Source organism: Convolutriloba macropyga, chromosome 15 (genome assembly GCF_964194025.1).
Source record: "Convolutriloba macropyga chromosome 15, txConMacr16.3, whole genome shotgun sequence".
In the NCBI taxonomy this organism is placed as follows: Eukaryota; Metazoa; Xenacoelomorpha; order Acoela; family Convolutidae; genus Convolutriloba; species Convolutriloba macropyga.
This window is the reverse complement of record NC_134482.1, coordinates 5,411,876-5,437,376: the sequence shown is the minus strand read 5'-3', so window position 1 is coordinate 5,437,376 and position 25,501 is coordinate 5,411,876. Positions and strand designations below refer to the sequence as shown.

Genomic DNA, 25,501 nt, shown 5'->3' with positions numbered 1-25,501 from the left:
AAAATCAAATTTTCTGAATGACTTCTTTCTCTCCTTAACAGCGTTTGCGTGCGTGACGTCATTTCTCACTTTCTCTAGAAAAAGCTTTCAAGGCATCTGCGTTTTTAGATTTTGATCATACGTAACTTACCTCACTCAATAAACTGAATTTGCACTTTAAAACTGAGGTTCAATTTAATTAGTTTAAAGTCAAAAGAGCTCAAATGTGCAGTAAAGGTCCCTAAGAAATGGTTTCTGTGGAATGAATTTCAACAAGCTTTATTAATTTTATCGCTGAATGTTTTCACCTAGCTTTTTGAGCGGCGTCGATTTGTTTTTCAATTTAGATCTGTATTTTTTCTATCTCTTTTATACGACAAGCAAGTTTATTCTTTCGCAGATGTTCTGGTAATCTGCCGGCTATCTTTGCAATTTTTCGATAAAATTTGAATTTTCAAATTGTCTGAAAAATATTGACATGTTCCTGATTTGTCGATCTTTATGAGCCATTGAATTTTTAAGGCTTAAAATTGGGTTATTGGATAGCCTCTGAAGACAATGAAGATTTTAATAAAAACAAGTTTTTGCAACATTTCATTAAAATTTGCAATTGTGTTCGTTTAATTTGACTTAGTTCAAGGTCAAAGGAACTCGTATATGCAGTAAAAGCCCCAAATAAAAAGGATTTCCCCGGAGTGAATTTCAACAAACCTTATTTAATTTATCGCTTTGTGTTTGCATAATTTTTTGAGCGGAGTCGATAACTTATCCAACTTACATTTCTGTAACTTTGTATCTGCATTATATGGCACGCAAGTTCTACTCTTTTTGTGCTTTCAGGTAAGGGTGGAAATGGCCGGTCCAAGGGTCGACAGTCAGCATCAGCAGTGACTGAAAATGCTACAAGTGATTCATCAGCAGTTAAAGTTGGCAAGCAGAAGAAACAAAAGCGGACGGTTATTAATGAAGAAATTGACCCAATTGATTATGCGAAAAGGGGCACTAAAGAGTTGATTGGCGAAGTTGATCTTTCCTCAGATGAAGAAGACCAAGACGATGATTTTGAGGCTGCAAATGGACAAGTACAGATGGACGTTTCATATGATGACATTTCTGACTCTGATAATGCACCAGAAAACGAGACTGCAGATGTGTCGAAGGAGAGTTCGCCGAAGAAAGCAAGTGAAGAAAAACAGAGTGGTAAAAAGAGGGCGGGATATTCGAAATCTGAACGCCGTCGTGCGAGATTACAAAAGGCTGCTGAGAAACGGCAGGTGAAACCCGAACATAAGGCTTCTTCAAATGATATCCCGGAGGCTCCACGATCAAAAATTGCCAGGGAACAATCAAAGAATGCTGTTGACCAGGCAGCCGAAAGCTCACAAAATAAAATTAATGAAAACTTAGCCGAGAGTCCAGATACGAGCAGAGCTATGAGTGAAGAAAAGGCGAGTAAGGAAAATGTGGAGCCTGGAGCTTCACGAGGTAGAAAACCGTCAGGGTTTGCTGGCTTGAAAGCGTCCACTCTCAGGACAACAAATAATTCGCATCAAAAATCTCGCAAAGAATGGAGGACTGTCAAAAGGAGGAAAGTTAGCACGGGAAAGGAGGAAAGTATTGTGGATTTATGTCATTCGGATTCTGATTCGGAGGTTTTGTGCTTGGACGATGCTAATTTTCGATCAAAGTCGAGGAATAAATCGAAGTCCAAACAAGAGGCTGTTGCTAATTTAGTTTCGGCCGTGATAACATCTCCAGCAGAGGTTCCAAAACAGGCCACAGTTTTCAAGAGACCAATGAAAGATCCAAAGAACATGAGACAGGTTGTGGTGAATTGCAATCTAGGGAATCCTGATGTGAACATTCCCTCCTTTAGTGGAGGAAATGGGAAGTCACCCAAAGTATCTTCTGCGCAGTTCCTGGCGAAAAGATCACCTGGAGCTATTGGACATCGCGAGTTGACAGCTCTTACACAGCTTTTGAGACCCGTTGTGAGTTCTCCCAAGAGGACAAGGTTCCCGAGGTCTCCCTTGGGTGTGTATGTGAACAATTGGGAATCTGGAAACGTGTGTTTGGCAAGCACGGTAATTTATTTTAAAAAAAAAATGATTTCCTGCTTATTTAAGTAAATAAGAATGTTATTGTTCCTATATTTTCGAGAAGATACAAAAAGGTTTCTTGTTTGCGCCATACGCTTCTTTTGCCATTATAAAAAGAACAATAACAATCACGTATTGATATGGCTCATAAGTTAAGTAAAGTTTATATTTGTTATGCCTTGAGAGAATTTTTTAACAACGGACATCAAACCTCGCATCACATTTACAATCATGTTATGTTGTTTTAGGGTGATGCAAATCGACAGACGCGAAGCAGTCCTCATAAAAAGAGCCAACTTCACTCTTATTAAAGACTGACGTATTCGTTTTTGCTTAACCCCACCCTGGGTATGTTTTCAAAATTTTGTTTCCATTAGGCCATGAACAAGCAATCATTGATGAATTTGCATCGCCTATTCACGAAAGGGGTATAAACTAACGGTTTTAAAATTCCAACCGTACTTTTCCCGGTGAATTTAAAGCAGATCAACACGTCTCGGATTCAAACTGTCAATCTTTTTTTGTGATACATGAAAACTGTGCTTGAAAATAGCCAACGCTACATCTAATTGAATTGTGAATTTTGTTTTTGTTTACTTCAATGTTGCTTATCTATTTTCGTGTCTATTACTTATTCTAACGTTTTAATGTGAATACGTGCAATCAATCATAAGCTCTCCTAAACAATTTAATTTATAATAACGCGTTCTTCTCTGAGGCAAGTAGATGTACCAGAATTAGACTATAATTGAACTTAAAAATTGTTGGACTCCATTTTTGAGATCATACTTAGTAATTGCTAGGTAATTATTCTTACGCTTCAATGCGAATCTGAGTTGAAGAATTTCTTACCGTATCTATGTGGGATATGTTCAAGCAATTGAATAGTGGTCTCTAAATTGCCAAATTTTCCTAGCTTTTGAGCTGTCAGGTATTTTTTTGTCTATTTCACGATCTTATAGCTTGATAACAAAATTGAGAGCACTAGAAAAAGTACGCTCATTGGGCGCAAATTGGGATTGTTTTCGGCAAAGCCCAGGTGTCCTTTTTTAATAAAAAATTATTCTGTTTTTAATGAGTTGCTAAATAAGCAATTTTGCTGTTTTTTACTGATCAACTTCAATGACGCGAATTTGAGATATTACAGATATTTTCCCTTGAGCAGAGAAAATTTGATAATCCGATCACCTTTGAGCTAAGAAAATTTGATAATCCGATCATTAGGGTACCAGAAAGTTGCAGATAACCCGGGTAGTAAGCGATGTGGCTGCAAGCAGCGAAAAAGCGGATAAATTGGCGGGCCTTCTACACTATAACTACTAAGATTTGGATCTCTTGGCTTAAGAAATTTGGAAAATTGGAGACATTTTGAGGAAAATAGCTAATAAAATGACTATACAAGGGCTATTATACTTATTTGGCTGTCTAAAAATGGTTGCATATTTTGCCACAATTTGACCGAGATGGAGAAATGAGAGGTTGCTGAAGTAATTGTTTGTGCTAAAGATGTGTCGCCGAGTGAGCGCCAATTTGGTTTACAGCTTTTGAATTCTTGAAATCTTGACTTCTGAAGTAACTTTTTCACGCACTTCTTGATTTTTGAGTGATTTCAATTGAGATTTCAATCTCGCTCCGAAATAAAGTTTCTTGTTTACACAAAACGATTGTAAGAGAAACGATGACAAGGCCCTGATAGCCGAGCGGTTAATTCCACTGTTGAGATGAAGGAATAGGACTCAGGAGGTCAGGTTTCGAACCCTACGGTTGTCTGATGTTTTTTCATCCTCAAAAACGAGATAAACAGGTAGCTCTCGGAGGGCATTAAGTGGCCGAACAGCTTTCTTAGTGCCTCATGCCTTACTATTCTCTATGTATGCGATTCACCAAAACTGTTTGGAGGAGAAAGTTTCTGATCTTTTCAGTTTTGCCCCCCCCCCCCCCCCCAGTGTTTTTTACGCCCCCAGTAACAACTTATATATTGTTAAATAGCGCGTTACTATGCTCAAAAATAGAATGTGAGCTTGGGGACGTATAAAATATAAGCCCACTTAGCTGGGGGGGGCAGAATAGATCCAAATTTTCACGGTGTGAAAAGCGATTCTTAGTCTTAAAAGTTTGACCCAACCTCTGTCACCCTCCTTTCACCCTCCTCCAACCCGGTCGATTTGGACTAACCTCTCGTCCAGCTCTCCCCCAACCCTACTCCCAATCGCTTGACCCCCACTCCGCCAACATTCACCTGATTTATCCCTGAGCCCAAGTTGACAGGAAGCCACCGCTCGCCTGTCGTTTGAGAGCAATTCGCCCGACGTTAGTCGGTTTTGTTTTAGCACTTGAATTCGATTTGCGAAATTTCAAAATTTTCGATAGCCGTTGTCAGCCCCTCAACGACTATTATTTATAAGCTCTCCTTTTAAAATTCGTTTTAATTTTTAAACGTTTCAAGTTTTTCAATGTCTTTTGAGGGAAGCACTCTGGCTTCCACGAATTGTTTGAAATTCTGAGTTCTGTTTCTATTCCGTATTTGATGTTTTTGTCGTGTTATGATGTGGACTCACATTTAACAGGAACAACTATTTTCCTGAGCAATGGCAAGTTAATCTGTTGTTTTAGGTTGAGAGCTTACGGTTTGTTTGAATTTTTGAAAATGTTGAAAAAAATCCGTGGTTTTTGAGCTTTGTCATTATTATCATTTTCCTGTCAATTTTTTAGCTTGGTCGTTGTAACGGCAAGTCGACACCGCTTTCTAGTTAACCAATATCCAATCTTTATAGTTTTTATTTTCAACGAATGGTTTCTTGGCTTTGGTGCTACGCATTGTCATAAGAGAAGTGTGATTTCTGATATTTGCCCATTTCTTGAGTTTTTTTCTTGCCACATTATTTCACTAATAGAGTTGTCCAATTCGCGTTGAAAAAAATGCAATTTCAGATATTTATTTTTTTTTTTATGAATAGCTTATGTTTTTGAACGATTGCGATACCGCTTTCTTGTTAAATTCTTGTTTAATTTTTTTTTCGTTTTTGCCGCTCTTTTTGTCTTACTTATTATGAATGATGACAGGTCTCATTGCTTCCTATGAGGTATAATTTAACCTAGTTGATGAGTTGAATTGATACGTATTAGTTGTAATCAATTGGAATTTGATTGTTTCCAAAAATAAAAACGTTTTTTCTTAACTTTGCGCTTTCTGCTCCTCTTTGTCGACTTGTTACCGAGTCTCATTATTGACAGGTCTCATATCTTACTCAATGATGTACAGTTTAACGTGTTTATTTCAGGTTTTATCTGATTCAATTTTTTGTTATTGAGTGCTTTTTATAAATATAGACATCGAGTTTTGGTCGTAATTAATGTTTGCTATTGTTTTATTTTTATTTTTGTCTTGTCCAGTACTCTCATGAATGGCAAGTCTCATTGCCCCTCTAATCCAGTATTATTTTTTTCATTTCTTTGTTTGTTGAGCGATAGGTGAATTTTCGTAATGTTTTTTTTTATCTCTTCCTCATTTGGTAGACAATTAAATCAAAATGTGAATGAGCTGTGCCGGAACATTGTGCAAACGCACATTACCGAGCCTGCTTGTTTCTTAAGGGTTGTGTAATTTTTCCATTGAAAATTTTCTAAAATATTTAGATTCGGCAGGCTGGATTTAGACGTAGGTTAGAGTATTCCGCACCCAATAAGGATCCAAGAGAGAACTTTTGTCCAGATCTACGATACGCACTCGGAAATATAACGAAAACATGGCGCAGTGCCCCGAAGAAAGCGCCAAAATTCCCCGAACAGTCAGGTTTTGTGGTAGAATAGATAGTATCTGTTTTTGCTACCAACAAAAAGAAAAATAAACAGAAGAAATGTTACATGTACAATTACATTGAGTAACAGAATTAATGATTAACAATCAGCACAGTCAACCAATCCTGGAAATTCATGATCCGAGTAAAGAAGCTTCCCCCATTGCACATTTCGTAAGGCGTGTTTGTCATTGAAATCATGTAACTTGCAATTCCATACAAACATTCGGGCTCTACGGTTCCACATTTGAACTTAAAGAGAGGCCCACCGTCGTCTAGGTAGCAAGTGTTTCCTCCTTTGAATATGGGAAAAGTGCAGATGTTGTCTCTTCTGCATGGAATAAGTTCAAATGGGTCTAGGCTCTCAAACTCTGAATGGTGGAATGTCATTTCTCGCAGAGTAGGTGGGAAATTGGCACTCACTCGTGATTTGCTAGTCGAGGAAATGTTTCCTTTTTCTCGTTGTGAACATTTTTTTTGCATCTTTTGGGTCAAAGTTTTTTGGGTCTTCCCAAAGTGTTTTTGGTCTTTCCCATTATAGCCCAACCATAAAATTATAGCCCCCCATTATGATATAATTACCACGTTGAGGGGGGGGGGGGGTGGTTAGGTTATCTGACCGCTAAGCTGGAGGGGGGGTATAGTGGGAAAGACCCGTTTTTCTAATGCTAGCTAATTAGTTAAATTAATTTTGTAAGCTGAAAACATTTTTTTAAAAAACTTAATTAGCTCATTTGACCAGGGATCAATTTTAGGAAACACTTCCCTAGTGGTGCCCATTCCGCATGAACCAAACATGACCCCTTTCAGGTCCAGAGGCAGAAACCTCCGGGTGCAAATTGGCAGAATCACTCTGTCCGCATCCGCAATTGCACTTACAGTTCTCAATGCCGCCAAGTCGTTTTTGGGTTTCGGCCCCATCTCGAATCTAAATGTGAACATTGATTGGATTCTATCAATTTTTGAATTTTAGTTTTCAGCGGTGTTTATTGAGGCACGCGTCATGACAGTACAGACCAACCGGACCCTAGAGCGAATTATAGACCACCGTTTTCTAGCATGAACAGACTTATGTCAGATACAACAGTTTTGAGATTTCTGAAAATAAAGCTGCTAATATGAAGTTTGTGGTTCTGTTAGTTCATGGGTACATTGAAGAAGCGGGTTAAATTGGGCTGACGAACTTAATTTTTGCTTACAAAATTAAGCAAGCAATACAATTTATCAACAATATATTGATACAGAACATAAGCATTAATGAACGGGAACAAATGGAAAAGGAAAGTTACCCTGGTGCAATATGAATGGAGGCAACTCTATAGTGGACCTTGTACGGTTTTGGAATACTGAAATCTGCCACTTCTATCACGAAATGATAAGCTGAAACAATACCACACATCACTATAATAACCACGAACCCAATCCATTGAACACAGGCAACAACTAAAAATTTCCGAAAACGACTGGAGTCGGATCCCAAAAATCCGTTAGCTGTAAAAATCGGATCGGAACCATAAACAGATTAAATTTTTCTCATTAGAAGTCAAAGAGAACTATTGTTATTAAGACAGTACTAACACAACAAAAAAGAAAAAAGTGCAAAACAATAACCGAAAACAAGTCTGTAAAAAATTGCAGTTTTGGCTCTTTAGAAAGCCGATAAGATTGCTTTCTTCTGGGACTAAGTGACAGGAAACATCATTAAGTCGCCAATCCTACATTTTGAACAAGCAAATTTGTTTGCTGATGGCAGCATTGTCCGCTCCCCCATGGTTTAAGATCAGGCGTTTAGGCTTTTGCGGACAACAGTGACAGTGAGGTAAACCATTGCAAATTTATTCAAAATTGAGAAAATTTGCCACTGATTTCTGCAATTGCGGAAATTGATACGCGAGAAAGGCGAACAGATTTTGTCACTATTTTCCGGAAATTTACGTCACGAACATCTGCTCTAAGGTAACTACTTTCCGCGCAAGGCTTCTAAAACGGATTACAGGAGAAAAAGTGGGATATAATGCGTCCTTGTAATCAACATGAAGTGAGGGGTAATTATAAGTTCAATCCGTCAAAGTTTGAACATAAATTAATGGTTCAAAACTTAATTTAGAATGGGTTGAACTTAAAGTGTGGGATAATTATTTGTTAAATCCGTTAAGGCTTCTGAAATTGATTAAAAGAGAATAAGTGGAATCTAATCAGTACTTCTTAACAAAAGGGTAATTATAATACTAATCGGTCAAAATTTTGAATAAAAATAAAAGTTAAAGTGAAATAATGACGATGCCCTGATCACAAATTGCGGAGTTTGATGACATAAAAACGTGGTTTTTCAAGATCGGTGACGGAATTTTCTACCGATTGTCCGCAATTTATCGTTACTGTTGTCCACATGCCAACCATTTTTCTCCAACGCAAGAACGGGTGACAAAATTTTGTCACTCGTGTTTGCAAACGCGAACTCTGCTGAATTTATAGGGTTTGTCGACTTAATGATAAGGGTAACAAAAACGTGCACGAATAAAAACAATTTCACCAAAGCATTAGCTTTCAAACGGGTTTTACCAAAAAAGTTCAAACTGTTTAAATTAGAACTTGTTTAGATCTATAAATTTTTATTAAGTGAAGAAAATAGAAGAAAAGAAACACAGGCTAATTTAAAGATTGCTTGAGGTTTTTGAAAACAATTTAAATCGAAGTTGTTAAAAATGTCGAAAACGAAGTCAATTCTACAAAAAATGAATTTAGTTTTGATAGAGAGCCGAAAAAATGAGATATGACGAATAATAAATATCAGGACTATAGAAAACATATCAACTACAACCTAGACTATGAAAATCTATTTTTCATTTTATGAAAAAAGTAGTATTCAAATAAAAACTTTTGAAGAAACAATTAAGCCATATACACGAGCAAATAGACCATTCAGTAAAACTACGTCACCAAAGATTTTTCAAAAATGTTGCCTGAAGCGGACTTATCTTGCACTCTTTTTTTTGTACCATTATCCACATTTTGTCTGACGCATGAATTGTGATTAATAGCGACGGCGAGACGCGGACTCGTTTTAAAATTCCGCAGCAATTATAGCCATTTAACGTAAGCAATGTTTGCAAAAGAATAATGAGTGACTTTTATTCGATAACTTTTATTATAATTTGTATTACTATATCAATTTATCAATATATCAAAGTGTGCATCAGTAATTGTTAGTAAATTAAAAAGCGGATTAAGATCAAAAAATTTTACGAACGCAGAATTAGGTTCCGTTCGAATAAACTCACGTGTGAACAAATACGACCGCAACACGGTGACTACACTGAAAAATCCTGTTAAAATTATCCACGATTGCCAAAAAATTAAGCAATGTGCATAATTGTGACGGATCTATCCACTTCTGATCGAATTTGAAATAGTTTTTCCTAATGTCAGTGTTGTGGACACAGGCTTATAAACTAATCTTAAAACATGGGCGGGGATGATGGTTACAAAATTGCGTACATTTTCTCAACCAAATTGTACGTTTGGCGACGTAACGAACTATTGAATAAGCAATCAAAACAAAAGCAATAAAATGAAAAAAAAACTCATAAGTGGCTTTAACATCCTTGTATCCGATCAGATACAAAAGGAAGATTCCAGGTTGCTTCTTTCGAGATCATGTAAAACTGCCATTGACGCAGCTGATTGATAGAACAAAAGTGTTGCAAAAACGGATAAATTCCTTTTCTAATTGTTTGAAAAAAAAACATTTGAAGACAATTTTGTCATTTCATATCTATCTTATTTCATGTTTCATATCTAGTGGATTTAGTAACTAGAAAAATCAAAGAGAATCAAATATAGATCAAACGAGAGAAAATTGTTTTTGTTATCGTATTTGTTTGTTTGCCAAAATGGATCAAAGTAGGCATTTTAGCTGTTGAGTAGACTAGTCGGAAACATATAATGCAAGAAAAGTTTTAGTCTACAGATGTTTTTCTCACTTGTTGCTTAATCACGAAACACTGTATTTTAATATTTCTCATGAAAATATTGATGAACTGACAACGGAAACCAATAACTGTTGAGTTCATAGGATGAAAGTGTTGTTCGGTGTTAAGCGGGCTGAAGTCGTGTAAAAGGATGGGAACTTTTTGCTTGGATTTGTTTTCAATCAGAGTTTCAGGTGAGGCTTCTTCAAATATTAGTTAGTTTTTTAGGGATTCTAATCCTCTTCGCAAAAAATGCATTTTTAGCGCAGTATTTTGGAAGAAAAATTAAAACATTATAGGCAAAGTTCCTATTGAACTTTGAAAAGAGATATTCAAACTTCTTGAACGTCAGAAAATGTGAAAATTGAGGAAGTTTTTTGCCGGTAATTGATTTTTTGCACCGAACAAAAAAATATTTCTGCTCAATTTCTCCAAGTCTTGATTGTCTTCTGTCCCGAAGTTACGGAACCTGATGTCCTGTGGTTTCAGCTATCTTTATGTCTGTTTAATTTACTTTGAATGAAATTGGATGGTTGGAACAGAAAACTGAAATTTTTTAACAATTAATGTAATTGATAATAGAAAATAAGCTTCAAGAGCCCATGAACTTCTAGCTGTTACCTAACTTATCCTCCTGTTGTACATAATCATTTATTTGGTGCAGCAAAATTATTATACGATGTACTAATTTATTGATCATACATAATCCTGGGGGGCATGTGTTAAAGTCAAGTTTAGTTCACTTATTATTTCATGTGTTTGTCTGTTACCATAATTCCCGCATCGGGAAACTACTGTTCATGCTTGTTGTGATTTCTGAGGACCCACTTTGTACTCAGTTTCATTCTCTTAGTTTTGCTACTCGAATACAGTTGCTCAATTTACTTTATTTCTTGTCAGTCGTATTCGCTAGCTGAGTAATATAGACAAGAAATTGACAAGCGATTTGCTAAGCGAACTCATTTATAAACTGTGTTAAGTGCACTCGCCGCACAAGTAAGCAAAACAAAATTACTGACGTGATTCGCAGCCCAAGATCAAGTACACATTACTGATTGTGTACGACATGGCGCAGTCAGCAACGCAAAAGCGAACCCCACTTGGCCTCGAACCTTTCTGGGAAAAACCGTGTGCTTATCCTCCATTGAAGTGGGAGAAATGGCGGATGCAGGAAAAGTTGGCTCTTCTTGCGAAGGAAAACATTACATTAGACCTTTTGCTTGAACCAAAACCCAAAAACGTTCAACTACCGTTAAAACCAATTTGCGAGAACACAATAACAGGTTCCTCAGCTCAATCGGAACGAGAAAGGTTAGCAAGAAACGTGCAACTGAAAATGAATTGGGAAAATCGATGTCAGAAACAAATGGAGTTAGGAATTATGTGTGGAGACAAGCCATGGACACAGGCAGACCGAAAAACTGTATTAATGCTATACCTTAGTTTGGGCACCGAAGGAAGACGGATCATATGTAGCAGAAACCCGCATCTCAAAATGGACACAATGACAACGGTAGAGCTTTGGAATATCACGGAATCTACATTCATCCGTCAGCGTAACATTACCTTTAATAGGTACATGCTTCTCACGACCAAACAGTCGAAAGGAGAATCTATGGAACACTTCTTTGGCAAATTGAAGGAATTGTCGGAGAATTGTGACCTTGGAGATCAAGAGGATACATTGATAAGAGATCTTTTTATTGCGAATACGCAAGATCCGGAAATACAGAGAGAATTACATAGAGAAACTCTTGAAACGCCCCAAGCCTTACGCTTGGCCATAAACATGGAACTCGGACAACGATATCAACTACAGTTTTCTAATACACAACCCTCAATTGAGGAAACTACAACTAACCGGTCCGTGAATGCAATTCAAAATACTGATCCTCAATGTGCATCTGACTATGATAGTTCAGATGATAATATGGTGGCTAGCATTGCTAGTAACACAATCCAAATCGAACCCAAGAATACCACTTTACAGATCGGTAATACTCAAGTCGGACTTCTCATTTACTCCGGCAGTGTGTGTAGTATTTTGAATGAATCTCTCGCTACGGAAGTGGTCAACAACTCTACTCTTGCACGATGGCTGACGACAGCACCCACTCAAGAACTTAAGACATTTGCTAAGAACCAATAACTGTTATTGGAATGATGCAAGCACCGATAGAAAGTAATGGGTGGCGGATCGAGGATGCCGAATTTGTGGTGGTTAAAAATGGACTGAAATCACTGATTGGAATTTCAATCGCCCAAACTCTCAGTTCAAATGAAGGTAGTATGGTCAACACAACCACAAATCAGTGCCCATTCAAAACTCGCATAGCAAATCAATTTCCTCAACTTATTTCACGTATTGGCAGATCAAATCCACTTTGTCAAATCTAAGTTTCACAAAAATTTTCAACCCAAACATCAAAAGGTAGAAGAGTACCTATTAATTTACAAGACCGAGTCAATAGTGAAATTAAAAGACTTCTTGAAGAAGGACACATAGAAAAACTTAATTGCTCTGATCAATATTTTATTTCACCTATTGTAATTACAGTTAAAAGAGACCAAACAATAAAACTAGCATTGGATTCTAAAATTCTTAATAAGTCTATACAAAAAAATAAGTATCAAATGCCAAATATTGAAACACTTATGGACTCTGTATCACAAATAATAACAGATTATAAAACAGAACCAGCGGATAAAATCTATTTCTCTACTATAGATCTTAAGTACGAGTATAGTCAACTGAATCTTCATCCGGAGAAAGCTAAGCATTGTAACTTTAATATTGTGAGTGGTGATTTGACAGGCATGTACCGTTTTAAAACAGGGTTTTATGGACCTACTGACATGCCAGCCGAGTTTCAGAAGGCGATGGACTGTACGTTAATCGGCCTTAAAAACACATTTTTAGACGACATATTGATTGTAAGTAAAGGTTCAAAAGAAGATCATTTTAAACTCGTACTAGATTGCCTTCAGAGACTGGATGCGGATAACCTTCGGAACAATCTTCCAAAATGTCTTTTTGCGGAACAAGAAATTTCTTGGTTGGGCTATAACATACCCAATCAGGGACATCACCACTCGAAACTAAAACCTCGGCATTTCTGTCACTACAACCACCTAATACACTTAAAAAAATTACGTTCATTCTTAGGTTCGGTTCAATATATTAGTAAATTTATCCCCAACCTAGCCCAACTTTGTCATCCTCGCCCTTCTTCGTAAATCTACAAAATACATCTGGACTGACGAACACACTAAACATTTTGATGCTATAAAAACGCGAATCGCGCATCACGCAGAAATTATTCATTATAATCCGCAACTTGAAACACGTGTAAAATGCGATGCCCTTCGCTCCGGTCTTGGAACAGCATTAGAACAGTTGACGGTCAACGGTTGGAAACCAATTTCTTTCGCATCTAGATTTTTAAACAAAAATGAGAACGTTATAGTATAAACGAACTTGAGCTTCTTGGAGTGGTTTGGTCTATAGAATGTTTTAAAAATTACGTTTATGGCAAAGAATTTTCTGTCATAACTGATCATCGAGCACTCCCATCAATTTTAAAAGAACACGATGGAACAGTCGCGTATCAAGATGGGTTGATAGACTTTTACCTTATCAATTTAAAATTGAACATTTGCCAGGAGCAAGGATGGGACTTGTTGATTATATTTCCCGCAACTCTTATCAACCAGCAAAAATAATTTCTATATATGACGAGGAATTTTTAGTTGCGACGTTACCGCGCATACACACTGATGCAAAATTACTCCAACAAAAGCACAATATTTCTGCTATTACACTTAATAAACTTTATTACGAAAATTTGAAGTGCAAAATTCTAACAAGCAACATACTGAACAAATATCAAACATAGATTTCGCTGAGCCAAAATTACGATCAAAAGATAATATATCACTCGCACTGCAAAGTTATAGTTCAAAATCATCATTAAAACAAACCAACAATTTTGCTAGTGATCCCGCACAGCGCGTCCGCTTAACAACTAATAATTCAGCACTCGCTTTGCGATTGCATTGTGCTACTCAGCCTTCTTTTAAAACTAATAATTCAGATAGTGAACACGCACTGCGAGTATTCTTAACTCAAAATAAAGCATCCCTCGCCAAGCAAATACCTAATCAAAATTCCAACGACATTAATTGTCTAAAAGTTAATAGCACACTCGATCCGCGATTACATTTACCTCAAAATCCATTAGCACCTGCCCAACAATTTTATAATCTGAAATCTAATTATCCCAATTACTTTCTTTCTGATCATGATCTCGCTTCGCAATTTTGCTTTACTCCAAGTAAATTAACACTCGCTAAGCATAATACCCATTTAAATAACCAGCCGTATATTTCGCATACCTCAAATACCTTATTTGCAACTCGCACTAATAACCACTCATTTAATTCTAAACTCGCGTCGCATAGTACAAAAACTATTAATACATCACTACAAATTGAGCCTCAAATACCACTATTTGAGACGCATAATACCAGAAAGGCGCCACACGCTTACCAAAATCAACAACAATTCACTGAATTAAGCCACTTTAACTTTTCAATCAAAAATAAGCCTCAAATATCTTCCTTAATTAGCACTCAAAAGTCGCATACCTTAAATAATTCACGTGCACAATTGGTAAACAATAAAAAGTCGCTTTTTGCTCAAACTCAATCTGAAAATCAGTTGTCTTCTCTTTTCTCAATTAATTCAATTGAAAACTCAAAAAAATCATCAACAATGAGCCAACAAGTGTCATCAATGAAAGGCAAATCAGCCTGAACTAGATCAAGCCGAACTTCGCCTCGCGTTTCCTTCACGGACAACCCAACTCCAAACACGCCATGCCAATCCTCATCTCACTCTAACATCAGCACTCCGCTCACCGATAGCCCTCAGGTTCTCTCCTTCGACAAAGCGGTTGGCAAAGTGTTCAAAAAAGGACTCATCGCACCTCTAACGAGCAAAGATGCATTACTTAAAGAAATTAGAGACTGCATAATACGTTCCGATGAAAAACGCTTAAAAGCCCTAAACCCCTATCTACACAGCTACTGGCGGGATCTCCATGTAAGCAGTGGTTGTGTGCATGGACGAGAAGGTGGCCATACCAAACGCCCTTAAGGATGCACTCGTCGAGGACCTCCATACTAGTCACCCGGGTAGCTGGGGGATGATATGTATGGCCCAGCATTGCTGGTGGCCATACATTAACCGCGACCTCTTGGTCCGAGAAATAGAGTGCAAATCTTGCACTGCCATCGGTAAAAATTTAAAATCTATCATCCCTGCAAAACAATTCCAGGCACATAAACCATGTATAGTCCCAAATCAAGAAATATAAATAGGTTCCGCAGGACCTATAAATAATGAGAAAGGTCATGAAAATTACATTTTAACATGTATTGATAGATTTTCAAAATATCCTTCTGCGGAAATTTTTGATAACGCGAACACTTCTAATGTTATAAATTTTTTAGATAATTATATACATAGCCACGGAGTTCCTCGTTTATTACGAATAGATCAAGCTCGTTGCCTTATAGGTAATCAAGTAAAAAGTTTGTATGAAAAAAAATATCACTCTCATACCAGCTCCGGCAAACGACCATAGAGCAATAAATTTCGTAAGATTAATTAGTACAATTAAACAACGATTGGCATGTATAAAAGAAGCAAACAAAGAATTAAACTCGTTCACCATTATAGCAGCATTAAAATCAATCCTATACCAGCTCCGCATATGTAAATATAAGACTACTAAGCTTTCGCCATTTGAATCACACTTTGGACGAAAAGCAAATACCCCGCTTAGCAAAATAAGTATTCAACCACGTCATTTTGATTTAAGTTGTGACAAAATTTTAAATCATTATTTAGACGAAGAGACGGTCACACCTAATGAGTTGCTACCGGAAGAACATTGGGGGAACTATCGTAGCGACGATGAGATCGAAAAGAACATGTGCAAGGCTGTAAGAGACACTTCCACTCGCGAGCGACTTGCCAATGATAGTGAATCACGTTTCTTGAGCACAACAAAAGCACATCGTCCAATACCCCTCAAGGAACACGCAGTGCAAAACAACATTGCTCGGAAGAAAAGCTCTCATAGACAATCGAAAAAGAACCTCGACGGGCTTTATGAGGTATTATTTCCAGGGCCAGTATTGCAGAAAACTGACCAATACACATCTATAATTCGTGAGCCTGGGAAACTGGAAGTGACCCTCAGGAACAGTGACATCGCAAAAATTAGCACACGCGATGAACGAAAAACTAAATTAATGGACTATGTCAATCGTAGAGGGCCACGTGTGCACGAGAAAACAACAGAGGCTAAAATTTTGTACCATATAAAAGAGTCTACGCGTATTCAAAAAGGCGATCGAAAAATGAAGCATCGCAAACGTGAGACGGAAGGCGGAGTCTCTTCCAATAGATCAAACATTGCTCGTGCGATGCGGGTTCGTATGCCCAAAGTACTAGAAAATTTTGCACCGCCACAGACACCCTCTCAACAAGAAGTTAATCATGAGCCACAAATTATTACTTCTGAGGTAATAATTGCACCACCCCCAACAGGTCAACGATCAGAGTTAACCATACTCGCTACTGCAGCACCAGTCGAAGTTTTACAGCAAGTTCCGTCACGGGCAATTAAAAGAACACGCAAGAGTCCAAAATACTATGGGTAAGACAATGAAGATTCATCTGGCGAGTCGACTAATTCCTGCCCACAAATTTTCTCCAACCCCGCAGAAAGCGACGTGCAGGTGATATAGCATCTGTACAACCGTCAGTCGTTTAGACCATTGTGGATACCGCGACTCGAGTGGAACCTATTCCCAATCCATTCCGCTCGCCAATCATAGGAGAGGTATCGCCAACTGATCCACGCATTCGGCCAGCAGACCAGAGTCCTTCTCATGAGCTAATAATTGATGAGGAAGATATGTAGTCAAAACTCAGAATGTTTTAAAACTCGATATTTTAATACTTATGACTAGCTATGATATTCATTAAATATATTGTTGATAATTATGTAACCGGTGAATAAGTATTAATTTCTTATCAATATTGTTAATAAAATTTCATGTTATACAAATTTAACTTTCATCAAAAAGGGAGAAATGTTGTACATAATCCTTTATTTGGTGCAGTAAAATTATTAGACCATGTACTAATTTATTGATCAAACTTAATCCTGGGGGCATGTGTTAAAGTCAAGTTTAGTTCACTTATTTTTTCATGTGTTTGTCTGTTACCATAATTCCCGCATCGGGAAACTATTGTTCATGCTTGTTGTGATTTCTGAGGACCCACTTTATACTCAGTTTCTTAGTTTTGCACCTCGAGTACAGTTGCTCAATTTACTTTATTTCTTAACAGTCGTATTCACTAGCTGAGTAAAATAGACAAGTTATTGACAAGCGATTTGCTAAGCGAATTCGTTTATAAACTGTTAAGTGCACTCGCCGCACAAGTAAGAAAAACAAAATTACTGGCAAGATTCGCAGCCCAAGATCAAGTAAACATTACTGATTGTGTACGACACCTCCTAAAAAGAGCACAATTATCAAAAACTTTCAGGAAACTTGAACTGCGAATCTTAAAGTGTTCGCAAATTGAAATGATGTTTTTGAGTGTTTTTGAGTAGAAAAACTGATTTTCTGTGAAGTCGAAATTTGATGCATTGATTTTTTGCGGATGCAGATACTGGTTAACAGTTGTCATGAATTGTTTTTTTTTTCAGTTAGCTGTTAAAAAAATTAACCTAGATAAAAGGGAACTAGTTCATAAAATTTGTTTTTTTTTGTATGTTTTGCAAATAATCAAAAACAAAAGTAAAAGGCAATTGTTTTTAATGGAGTCCAGTAGTTGTTCCAAGCAAACGTCCGTTGAGTTGCTTAGTGGATATTTTATCTAGCAAAATTATTGGATCTAGTTTTTCTTAGAAATCAAAATTAGCTGTTTTGCTTTTTTTGTTAATAAGCGGTATAACATTTTGGCGAAGAAGAAAATTTCAATGGGGTAAAAGACTGTTTGATCAGTTGAAGATTAGGGCAATATTGATTCAAAAAAAAGACTCACTTTTTTCAACGTAATTGCTTAAAATTATTGATCGTAAATGGAAAATTCTTAAAAATAATAATTGTCTCAATTCGCGAGAAGGAATTTTTCAAATCCAATCGAGCTGTTTTTCAACTTCTAGTGTATTGATTTCCCGACACAGCAAGATTTTTGAGTTTGTTATTTTAGAAAATAAAGATAGGTATTTTGCTGTTTTTAATCAGAAGCAATTGGTGAGTGATTATTTAAAAAAAGGGTTCATTTAAATCAGTTCAAAGGTCAATTAGACAGTACAAATGATGATTTGATATGTTTTTCGCCAGCCTTTTGAGCCAATTGCAAAGATTTTTTTTTCAATAAATGTTTTTCAATTGCTTGCAATTGAAGAAGACAAAGTACCTGTTTTTTTTCTAAAAACTATCAAAATCTCGTAGTGTTCAAGACAATGTATAAACTAGAAGAAGCTGAAACACAGTTTGATAAGATTTGAAAAAAATTATTTACCCCATTTAACATCAAAAAAACTATAATCAATTAAATTGAATTAGTTTAGTCTTTTGGGTTCAGCTAAACCATATTTTTCGACATAAGCAAGAATTTAAAAATGATCAACAATCAAAATAAACGCTTGGAAAGGCTAAGAAATTATGTAAGATCTATGCTTAGAAATCCGAAGTTACAAAAGATCTCCATTTAGAAACGCAAAATTGCGAAAGATCTTAACTTAGAAATCTTTACTTAGATTTTCGCTTTCAGTTTTAATGGGAATTTTAAAACTTCCTCATATTGCATTTTTATTCTCCGGATTCAACGCGGAAGAAAAATTCAATCCAACACTCAGAGCTTGACTGTAAAAAGAGGTTAAACAAGAAATAGTTGAAAAAATCTATTAAATTTTATTTTTATTAGCAGCAAAAACAGCATTGTTAATCAATTAAAAATTAGAATATCACTCACTTGTGAGAAATATTCAAAATGTTCTTCTAAATGACCGATACCGTGAGACGATACCCAAGATACGTGATTCGCAGCCCAAGATCAAGTACACATTACTGATTGTGTACGACACCTCCTAAAAAGAGCACAATTATCAAAAACTTTCAGGAAACTTGAACTGCGAATCTTAAAGTGTTCGCAAATTGAAATGATGTTTTTGAGTGTTTTTGAGTAGAAAAACTGATTTTCTGTGAAGTCGAAATTTGATGCATTGATTTTTTGCGGATGCAGATACTGGTTAACAGTTGTCATGAATTGTTTTTTTTTTCAGTTAGCTGTTAAAAAAATTAACCTAGATAAAAGGGAACTAGTTCATAAAATTTGTTTTTTTTGTATGTTTTGCAAATAATCAAAAACAAAAGTAAAAGGCAATTGTTTTTAATGGAGTCCAGTAGTTGTTCCAAGCAAACGTCCGTTGAGTTGCTTAGTGGATATTTTATCTAGCAAAATTATTGGATCTAGTTTTTCTTAGAAATCAAAATTAGCTGTTTTGCTTTTTTTGTTAATAAGCGGTATAACATTTTGGCGAAGAAGAAAATTTCAATGGGGTAAAAGACTGTTTGATCAGTTGAAGATTAGGGCAATATTGATTCAAAAAAAAGACTCACTTTTTTCAACGTAATTGCTTAAAATTATTGATCGTAAATGGAAAACTCTTAAAAATAATAATTGTCTCAATTCAAGAGAAGGAATTTTTCAAATCCAATCGAACTGTTTTTCAACTTCTAGTGTATTGATTTCCCGACCCAGCAAGATTTTTGAGTTTGTTAATTTAGAAAATAAAGATAGGTACTTGGCTGTTTTTAATCAGAAGCAATTGGTGAGTGATTTTCGAAAAAATGGGTTCATTTAAATCAGTTCAAAGGTCAATTAGACAGTACAATTGCTGATTTGATATGTTTTTCGCCAGCCTTTTGAGCCAACTGCAAAGATTTTTTTTTCAATAAATGTTTTTCAATTGCTTGCGATTGAAGAACACAAAGTACCTGTTTTTTTCTAAAAACTATCAAAATCTCGTAATGTTCAAGACAATGTATAAACTAGAAGAAGCTGATACACAGTTTGATAAGATTTGAAAAAAATTATTTACCCCATTTAACATCAAAAAAACTATAATCAATTAAATTGAATTGGGTTAGTCTTTTGGGTTCAGTTAAACCATATTTTTCGACTTAAGCAAGAATTTAAAATTAATCAACAATCAAAATAAACGCTTGGAAAGGCTAAGAAATTATGTAAGATCTATGCTTAGAAATCCGAAGTTACAAATGATCTCCATTTAGAAACGCAAAATTGCGAAAGATCTTCACTTAGAAAACTTTACTTAGATTTTCGCTTTCAGTTTTAATGGAAATTTAAAAATTTCCTCATATTGCATTTTTATTCTCCGGATTCAACGCGGAAGAAAAATTCAATCCAACACTCAGAGCTTGACTGTAAGGAGAGGTTAAACAAGAAATAGTTGAAAAATCTATTAAATTTTATCTTTATTATCAGCAAAAACAGCATTGTTAATCAATTAAAATTAGAATATCACTCACTTGTGAGAAATAATCAAAATGTTCTTCTAAATGACCGATACCGTGAGACGATACCTCGCTTGCAGAATAATGCTAAAATCTGTTTGAAAGAGCTAAAATCTGTCTGAATTTTATTTAAGTGAATTTTATTTCGTGAATAAATTTATTTGAGGGTAACTGAATTTTATTTGCTCTTGGTGAAAATAACTGAGCGGCTGAACAGTTATAATTGTTAAAAAACAGAAGAACTGCTAAAAAATTTTGAGCCCGTGTTTTATTGCGAAATTCATACTCTTTAAGAAACGTTGTACGAATCGGTAATTAAGTTGACAAAAGGGTCTCTACTCGTATTGTTTTGATTGTTCCGACCCATTTTAGTGGGGAAGGAACTAAATACTCCACTGGTTTTTTCTTTAGTCAATTTTTGCCGATCGATATATTCATCGTACAGGATTGTGAGTTATATCATTAGAAAGCTTGTCAAGCGTAACAACTCAAACTGAATTTTTTTTTAAATTTTCGCGGAGGTTTTGTTCACATTTTCGCAAATTTTGCTAAAATACAAAATTGTTAACGACAGTCGTTCTGGTTTTACATTTTAATATAAAAGACGGCTGGTGGATTGTTTGAAGAAACTTTTGGCAAAATCGTCAGCTAATTTTTTTTTTGAAAGTTCAGCTTTTTTTTCAAAAAAAATGCTGACCCAAACTGCCTTTACTCAGAGACGGCCAATTGTAACTCTGGTTCCTAAGAGAGTTTTCTACAAATAACCTTTTGTAAATCCTATTGTCTTTCTGCAGATTTTGTCTGTGTCTTCAGAGTTCCGGGTGGTGGGTTACTCCTTATTTGGATGGTCGACATGATTAAACATTGGGTCATATATCGAGTTCTTCGAAATTATTTAAGGGTCCACCTAATGCGATTGTCATGTGATCTGTATCTCCGACCCACACAATCGGGTCCTCAAATGGTGTTTGATGAAAGATGCACACAATCTCGGATTCCCGTAGGAACACATTTTTTACTTGTCGATACACAAATGTATCTCAAAACTAGTCCGGCTCAGAATATTTTGGCAATATGTTCTTGCATAATGAGCTAAATTGGCAAATTTTCAGAACAAGAAAGCACCATCTGAAAATGGTAGAACTTAATTGACACAGATATTGTCAGGCAACCCTGATGCTATTTCAAAATTTTAAATGGTGTGTTTTCATAGAAATGATGACAACTTCCTAAATAGTCTTATTAGTTCAATGTCGGAACTAGCTACACGAAACCCGGGCTGAAGAATTTTGCCAAAATTATGTAAGATAAGCGGTAACTAGCGTTGCCAGGCCAAAAAAATCACCGCAATTTTCTTTCATAATTTTGCGGTGAATGCGTTAATGTGCGTGAATGTGCGTTTCTTAGCGTAGAAGTTTTAATTTTCCGTAGATTTTGCATAATGTTGCCTTAAATTCAGCGTACAGATCTTACAAAAAGTCAACGCTTGGTTCTCTTAAGCACATGTAGAAAACTCCTTTTTATGATTAATGAGAAATCTTACGTTGCAATAGATAGACACAATGAGCTGCAGTAAGTACGTAGTGTCGCTGGATTATTGTAGCACCACAATAACCCCCGTCGATACCAAACCTGACCCTGGCATAGAACAATCTTTTCCCACTCTCAATTCCATTAATGATCAAAGAAGTTGACGGGAAAGCTGAGTGATTGTTGACAGTTGATTTATAATCCAAGATATTACTACCATTTTTACTTTTGTTACGAAAAGGTATAGAATGAGTTAAAGGAAAGGAGGATAAGAGAAAAAGCAAAGTATATCTTAAGACGATTGCTACCATTTTGCGTCTTGATTTTAGACGAAATAATTGAGATGCGTTGTAATGTCGTGGAATCGATTGCACTTTTTTGGACAAATATATGACATTTTCTGGTCAAATTTCAATAGCAGAGGTATTTTGATTCTCTTTCAAAAGATAGGTCATCAATTAAATGACAGCAAGGTCGCGTCTCAATGTTATTGAAATGGTTTCCAACTCCGACAAAATGGTTTCTCGTTCTCTTATGTTTGTTGTATTATCATAAACTGACTATCCACTGTATAAAATAGTTGAGTTGATTTCAAAACTGACGTTTGCTACTTGTCTAAATATCCAACATTTTTTACGCGAGAACTTACACGTCAATGTGGCTTTTTGGAAATGATCGTTTTATGATTTGATGTTTGCGCAGTCCAAGCACCTGTTGAATGAATTTAATAAGAGAGAAAATATGAAACATTGGTGTTTCTGTTCGCTGAGAATCAAACGCAGTAACTTTTGCTGTACACGAATTGAAAACGGGAAAAACCGTTTGGTTTAAAACGTTGAGCAAAAAATTCCTTTTTGAAAAATTGCTCTATCCTTGAGTCATCACTTTCCTTCTGATTTAAACTTTTAATTCAGGGTCGCATAAAAGTCTCGAGTTTTTAATCAGTAGATGTCGATAACTACCCAGAACTATCAGCATATTTAAGTGAGCTTATGTCAATTTTTTTGGTAAATTCTAAAATTCTTTTCTATCTCACTGTGAAAACCCATGATTTTACGTATAATAAAACATAACCGACTAACGTCGGGCGAATTGCTCTCAAATCAAACGACCGGCGAGCGGTTGGCTTGGTCAGTAGCTAGCCACGGGGGGGGGGGTGCACCGGGGGCTGATGGGGGCAGCACTGGGTGGGGGGGGGGGGCAAAAGCGCGGTGGGTGGGGGGGGGGGGGTGGAGTCAATAGTGGGGGTGGGGGGTCAACAAAGGGGGGGGGGGTGTCAACCTCTAAGAACCGCCCCTCACACCATAAGTATAAGAATAAGTCTCCAAGACAGTTTGAGCTGAAACAGACCTGAAAGGCTCTAAGAGCACATAATGCCCGCTGGGCGCTACCTGTTTATCCCGTTTTTGAGGACGAAAAGTCAAAAGCGTCAGACGAAAAATTGGTCAAGCGAAAAATCGCATAAAAAAAGACCGACAGGACTAATATAATTGCTACAAACTTCGTTTGAGAGCAATTAATAAAACAATTTGAATGATTAAAGTTCGATTATCACACTATCAGCTTTATAAGTCTCGCCAATAAACTTCTCTGCTTGTAAAGATATAACAGGACCCTTTATTTGAATTTTATCTGATATGATTCCCCGCCTTCTCTGAGTTTCAATTTTCATTGAACTGAGTGCTATGTTAATTCACTCATGCCGGTGTCTTTTGAGAAATTCAGAACAAAAATTATCTACAAATAGAGGGGTAACAGATGACAATGAAACCGTACACATCACAGTTCGTTTAAGCGGCTTCAAATCTGTCCAAAAATTACCTTTTGCAATTAATTTCAGTGAACTGCATATCCGCTGTATTGTAGATTAACGTTGTATTACTTAAGGCTCAATTAGATTCGTTAACTAACCGTTCAGTGGGAATGGTCAACAAAATTGGCTCAATTCAGATCTCGAAACAATTCACAGTTAAAACAACCGCAATTATTCGCTCGAGTTTTTTTTCAAATAACTTAGGTTATATTTCGAAATTGCATAATTTCCAATGTCCAGAGTTCTGACATAGCGACTGGTTGGGGCAACTCATATGATCATCCAATTGGACCTCATATCAACCGGACTTTTTCCGCATTCGCATAGTAACACTATTTGCTACAATCTACTGTATGAATTAATTAACCTTGCACTAGGTGTTTCCACAAAAGGTTTTCTAATTTGATTGTTAGATTAATGTTGAGAGTTCAAAGTCTCTTCTTAAGTTTTCTTAATTTCATCAATTGATGTTTCCTTTATTGCTATACCAGTTAAAGCCCAGTGTAGCTATTTTATATTGATAACCCGCGTCATCCTCCATTTATTTTTGTGCTTCCATGCGGTTTGTAGGCTATCATTTTAACGCAATGTGTTATACATCATAAAATTTTGTATTATTGACCAAACTTTTAACAGATCTAAAGTTTTTAGCACATTAGGGGCTCAAGTAAAGTTCAGTTTTAGTAAGCAAGTCTGCAAATTTGCCAGTTGGAAATAAAGCCTTAACGAGGCGGCTCGTTAATGTGCGTTCGCACATGATGTTCCGACCCGAGATCATCTACATTTTTGACTTAATTGTCAAACAAATGAAGAGATAACAAAAATAGATGTTTGATTTAAAAAAAAATTGTTACAAAACCTAACTGCTAATTGAATTGCATAATGCCATGCCTCATTACAGCGCTCACGAGATCTGCCAATATAAATACCACGAGAAAAAACAATAAACAACAATATAAGCAAAAACAAAAATCTCACGGCAGAAACCCAATATATAAATTTAAAAGCACCTGGTAACAACGTCAAAATGCAAACAGATAAAACCTTAATTACACAAATTTAGTTTTTCCTAACTACACAGCAGATGGAAGTTTTCCTTAATGAGATTAGGTAAAAAGTTGAAAAATAGAAGAAAAAATGACGCTAAAGTCAAAGATCAATCAACATTTCTTAAGCCAAATAATTTCAAAAGTCTTTAGCTTATAAAGAAGTAATTCTTGATAAATTTAAAAAAAAAGTCATTATGAAACTAATGGAACCTGTCTTTGCTTAAGATAAGCCATATGAATATTCTAAACACGCAGAAAATCTCAAAAAATCGCTAGCGATTTACACAAAGACGCAGAAAATCTCAAAAAATTACGAACAAAAACACAAATTATTGAAACCATTAAAAAATCATTAGCTATTATCTGAGTTTTATGTTTTTTTTTAGTTTCGATTTATACTAATTCAGCTAAAATTATACTGAAAGAGAAAATAAGTTCGTTCATTTGGGCCAAATTTGAAAATCATTGGGATCTGTTATTACCTGATAAAGCCAAAAGAAGAGAAAAAAGAAACACAAATACACCACTCACAACTTTTTTAAATGAAAACGCATATTGTCTACCAAATAAAACATCAGTTACGACGTAATATCAATAGACAGGTTAATTTTTGGAATTCAAGGAATTGGATGGG

General features: G+C 36.0%; 2 protein-coding genes across 2 annotated transcripts in view; one reads left to right on the top strand and one right to left on the bottom strand.

Annotated features, from left to right (window-relative positions):
• The window catches only part of LOC142354772 (uncharacterized), a 90,590-nt gene extending 87,810 nt beyond the window's left edge, over window positions 1–2,780 (top strand). The window contains exons 6-7 of the mRNA XM_075407155.1: window positions 820–2,063; window positions 2,327–2,780. Coding sequence (XP_075263270.1) covers window positions 820–2,063; window positions 2,327–2,389 — 1,307 coding nt within the window. The 3' untranslated portion in view covers window positions 2,390–2,780. The remainder of the gene's footprint in view (window positions 1–819; window positions 2,064–2,326) is intronic.
• Window positions 2,781–5,968: 3,188 nt separating this feature from the next.
• On the bottom strand, window positions 5,969–22,316 carry LOC142354565 (venom serine protease-like). Its single transcript, XM_075406887.1, has 4 exons — window positions 22,019–22,316; window positions 7,165–7,255; window positions 6,615–6,803; window positions 5,969–6,308 (listed from the first exon to the last, which is right to left on the bottom strand). Exons 1-4 carry the CDS (start codon window positions 22,314–22,316, stop codon window positions 5,969–5,971), a joined length of 918 nt encoding a protein of 305 aa, XP_075263002.1.
• Window positions 22,317–25,501: the final 3,185 nt, after the last annotated feature.

Coding starts and splice junctions, on each gene's coding strand:
- LOC142354565 (XM_075406887.1), bottom strand. CDS start 22,316: ATGGTAGCAATCGTCTTAAGATATACTTTGCTTTTTCTCTTATCCTCC. Junction 7,256..22,018: donor TTGTGTCTATCTATTGCAAC/GTAAGATTTCTC, acceptor GTATTGTTTCAG/CTTATCATTTCGTGATAGAA. Junction 6,804..7,164: donor TCCATTCATATTGCACCAGG/GTAACTTTCCTT, acceptor GTTCACATTTAG/ATTCGAGATGGGGCCGAAAC.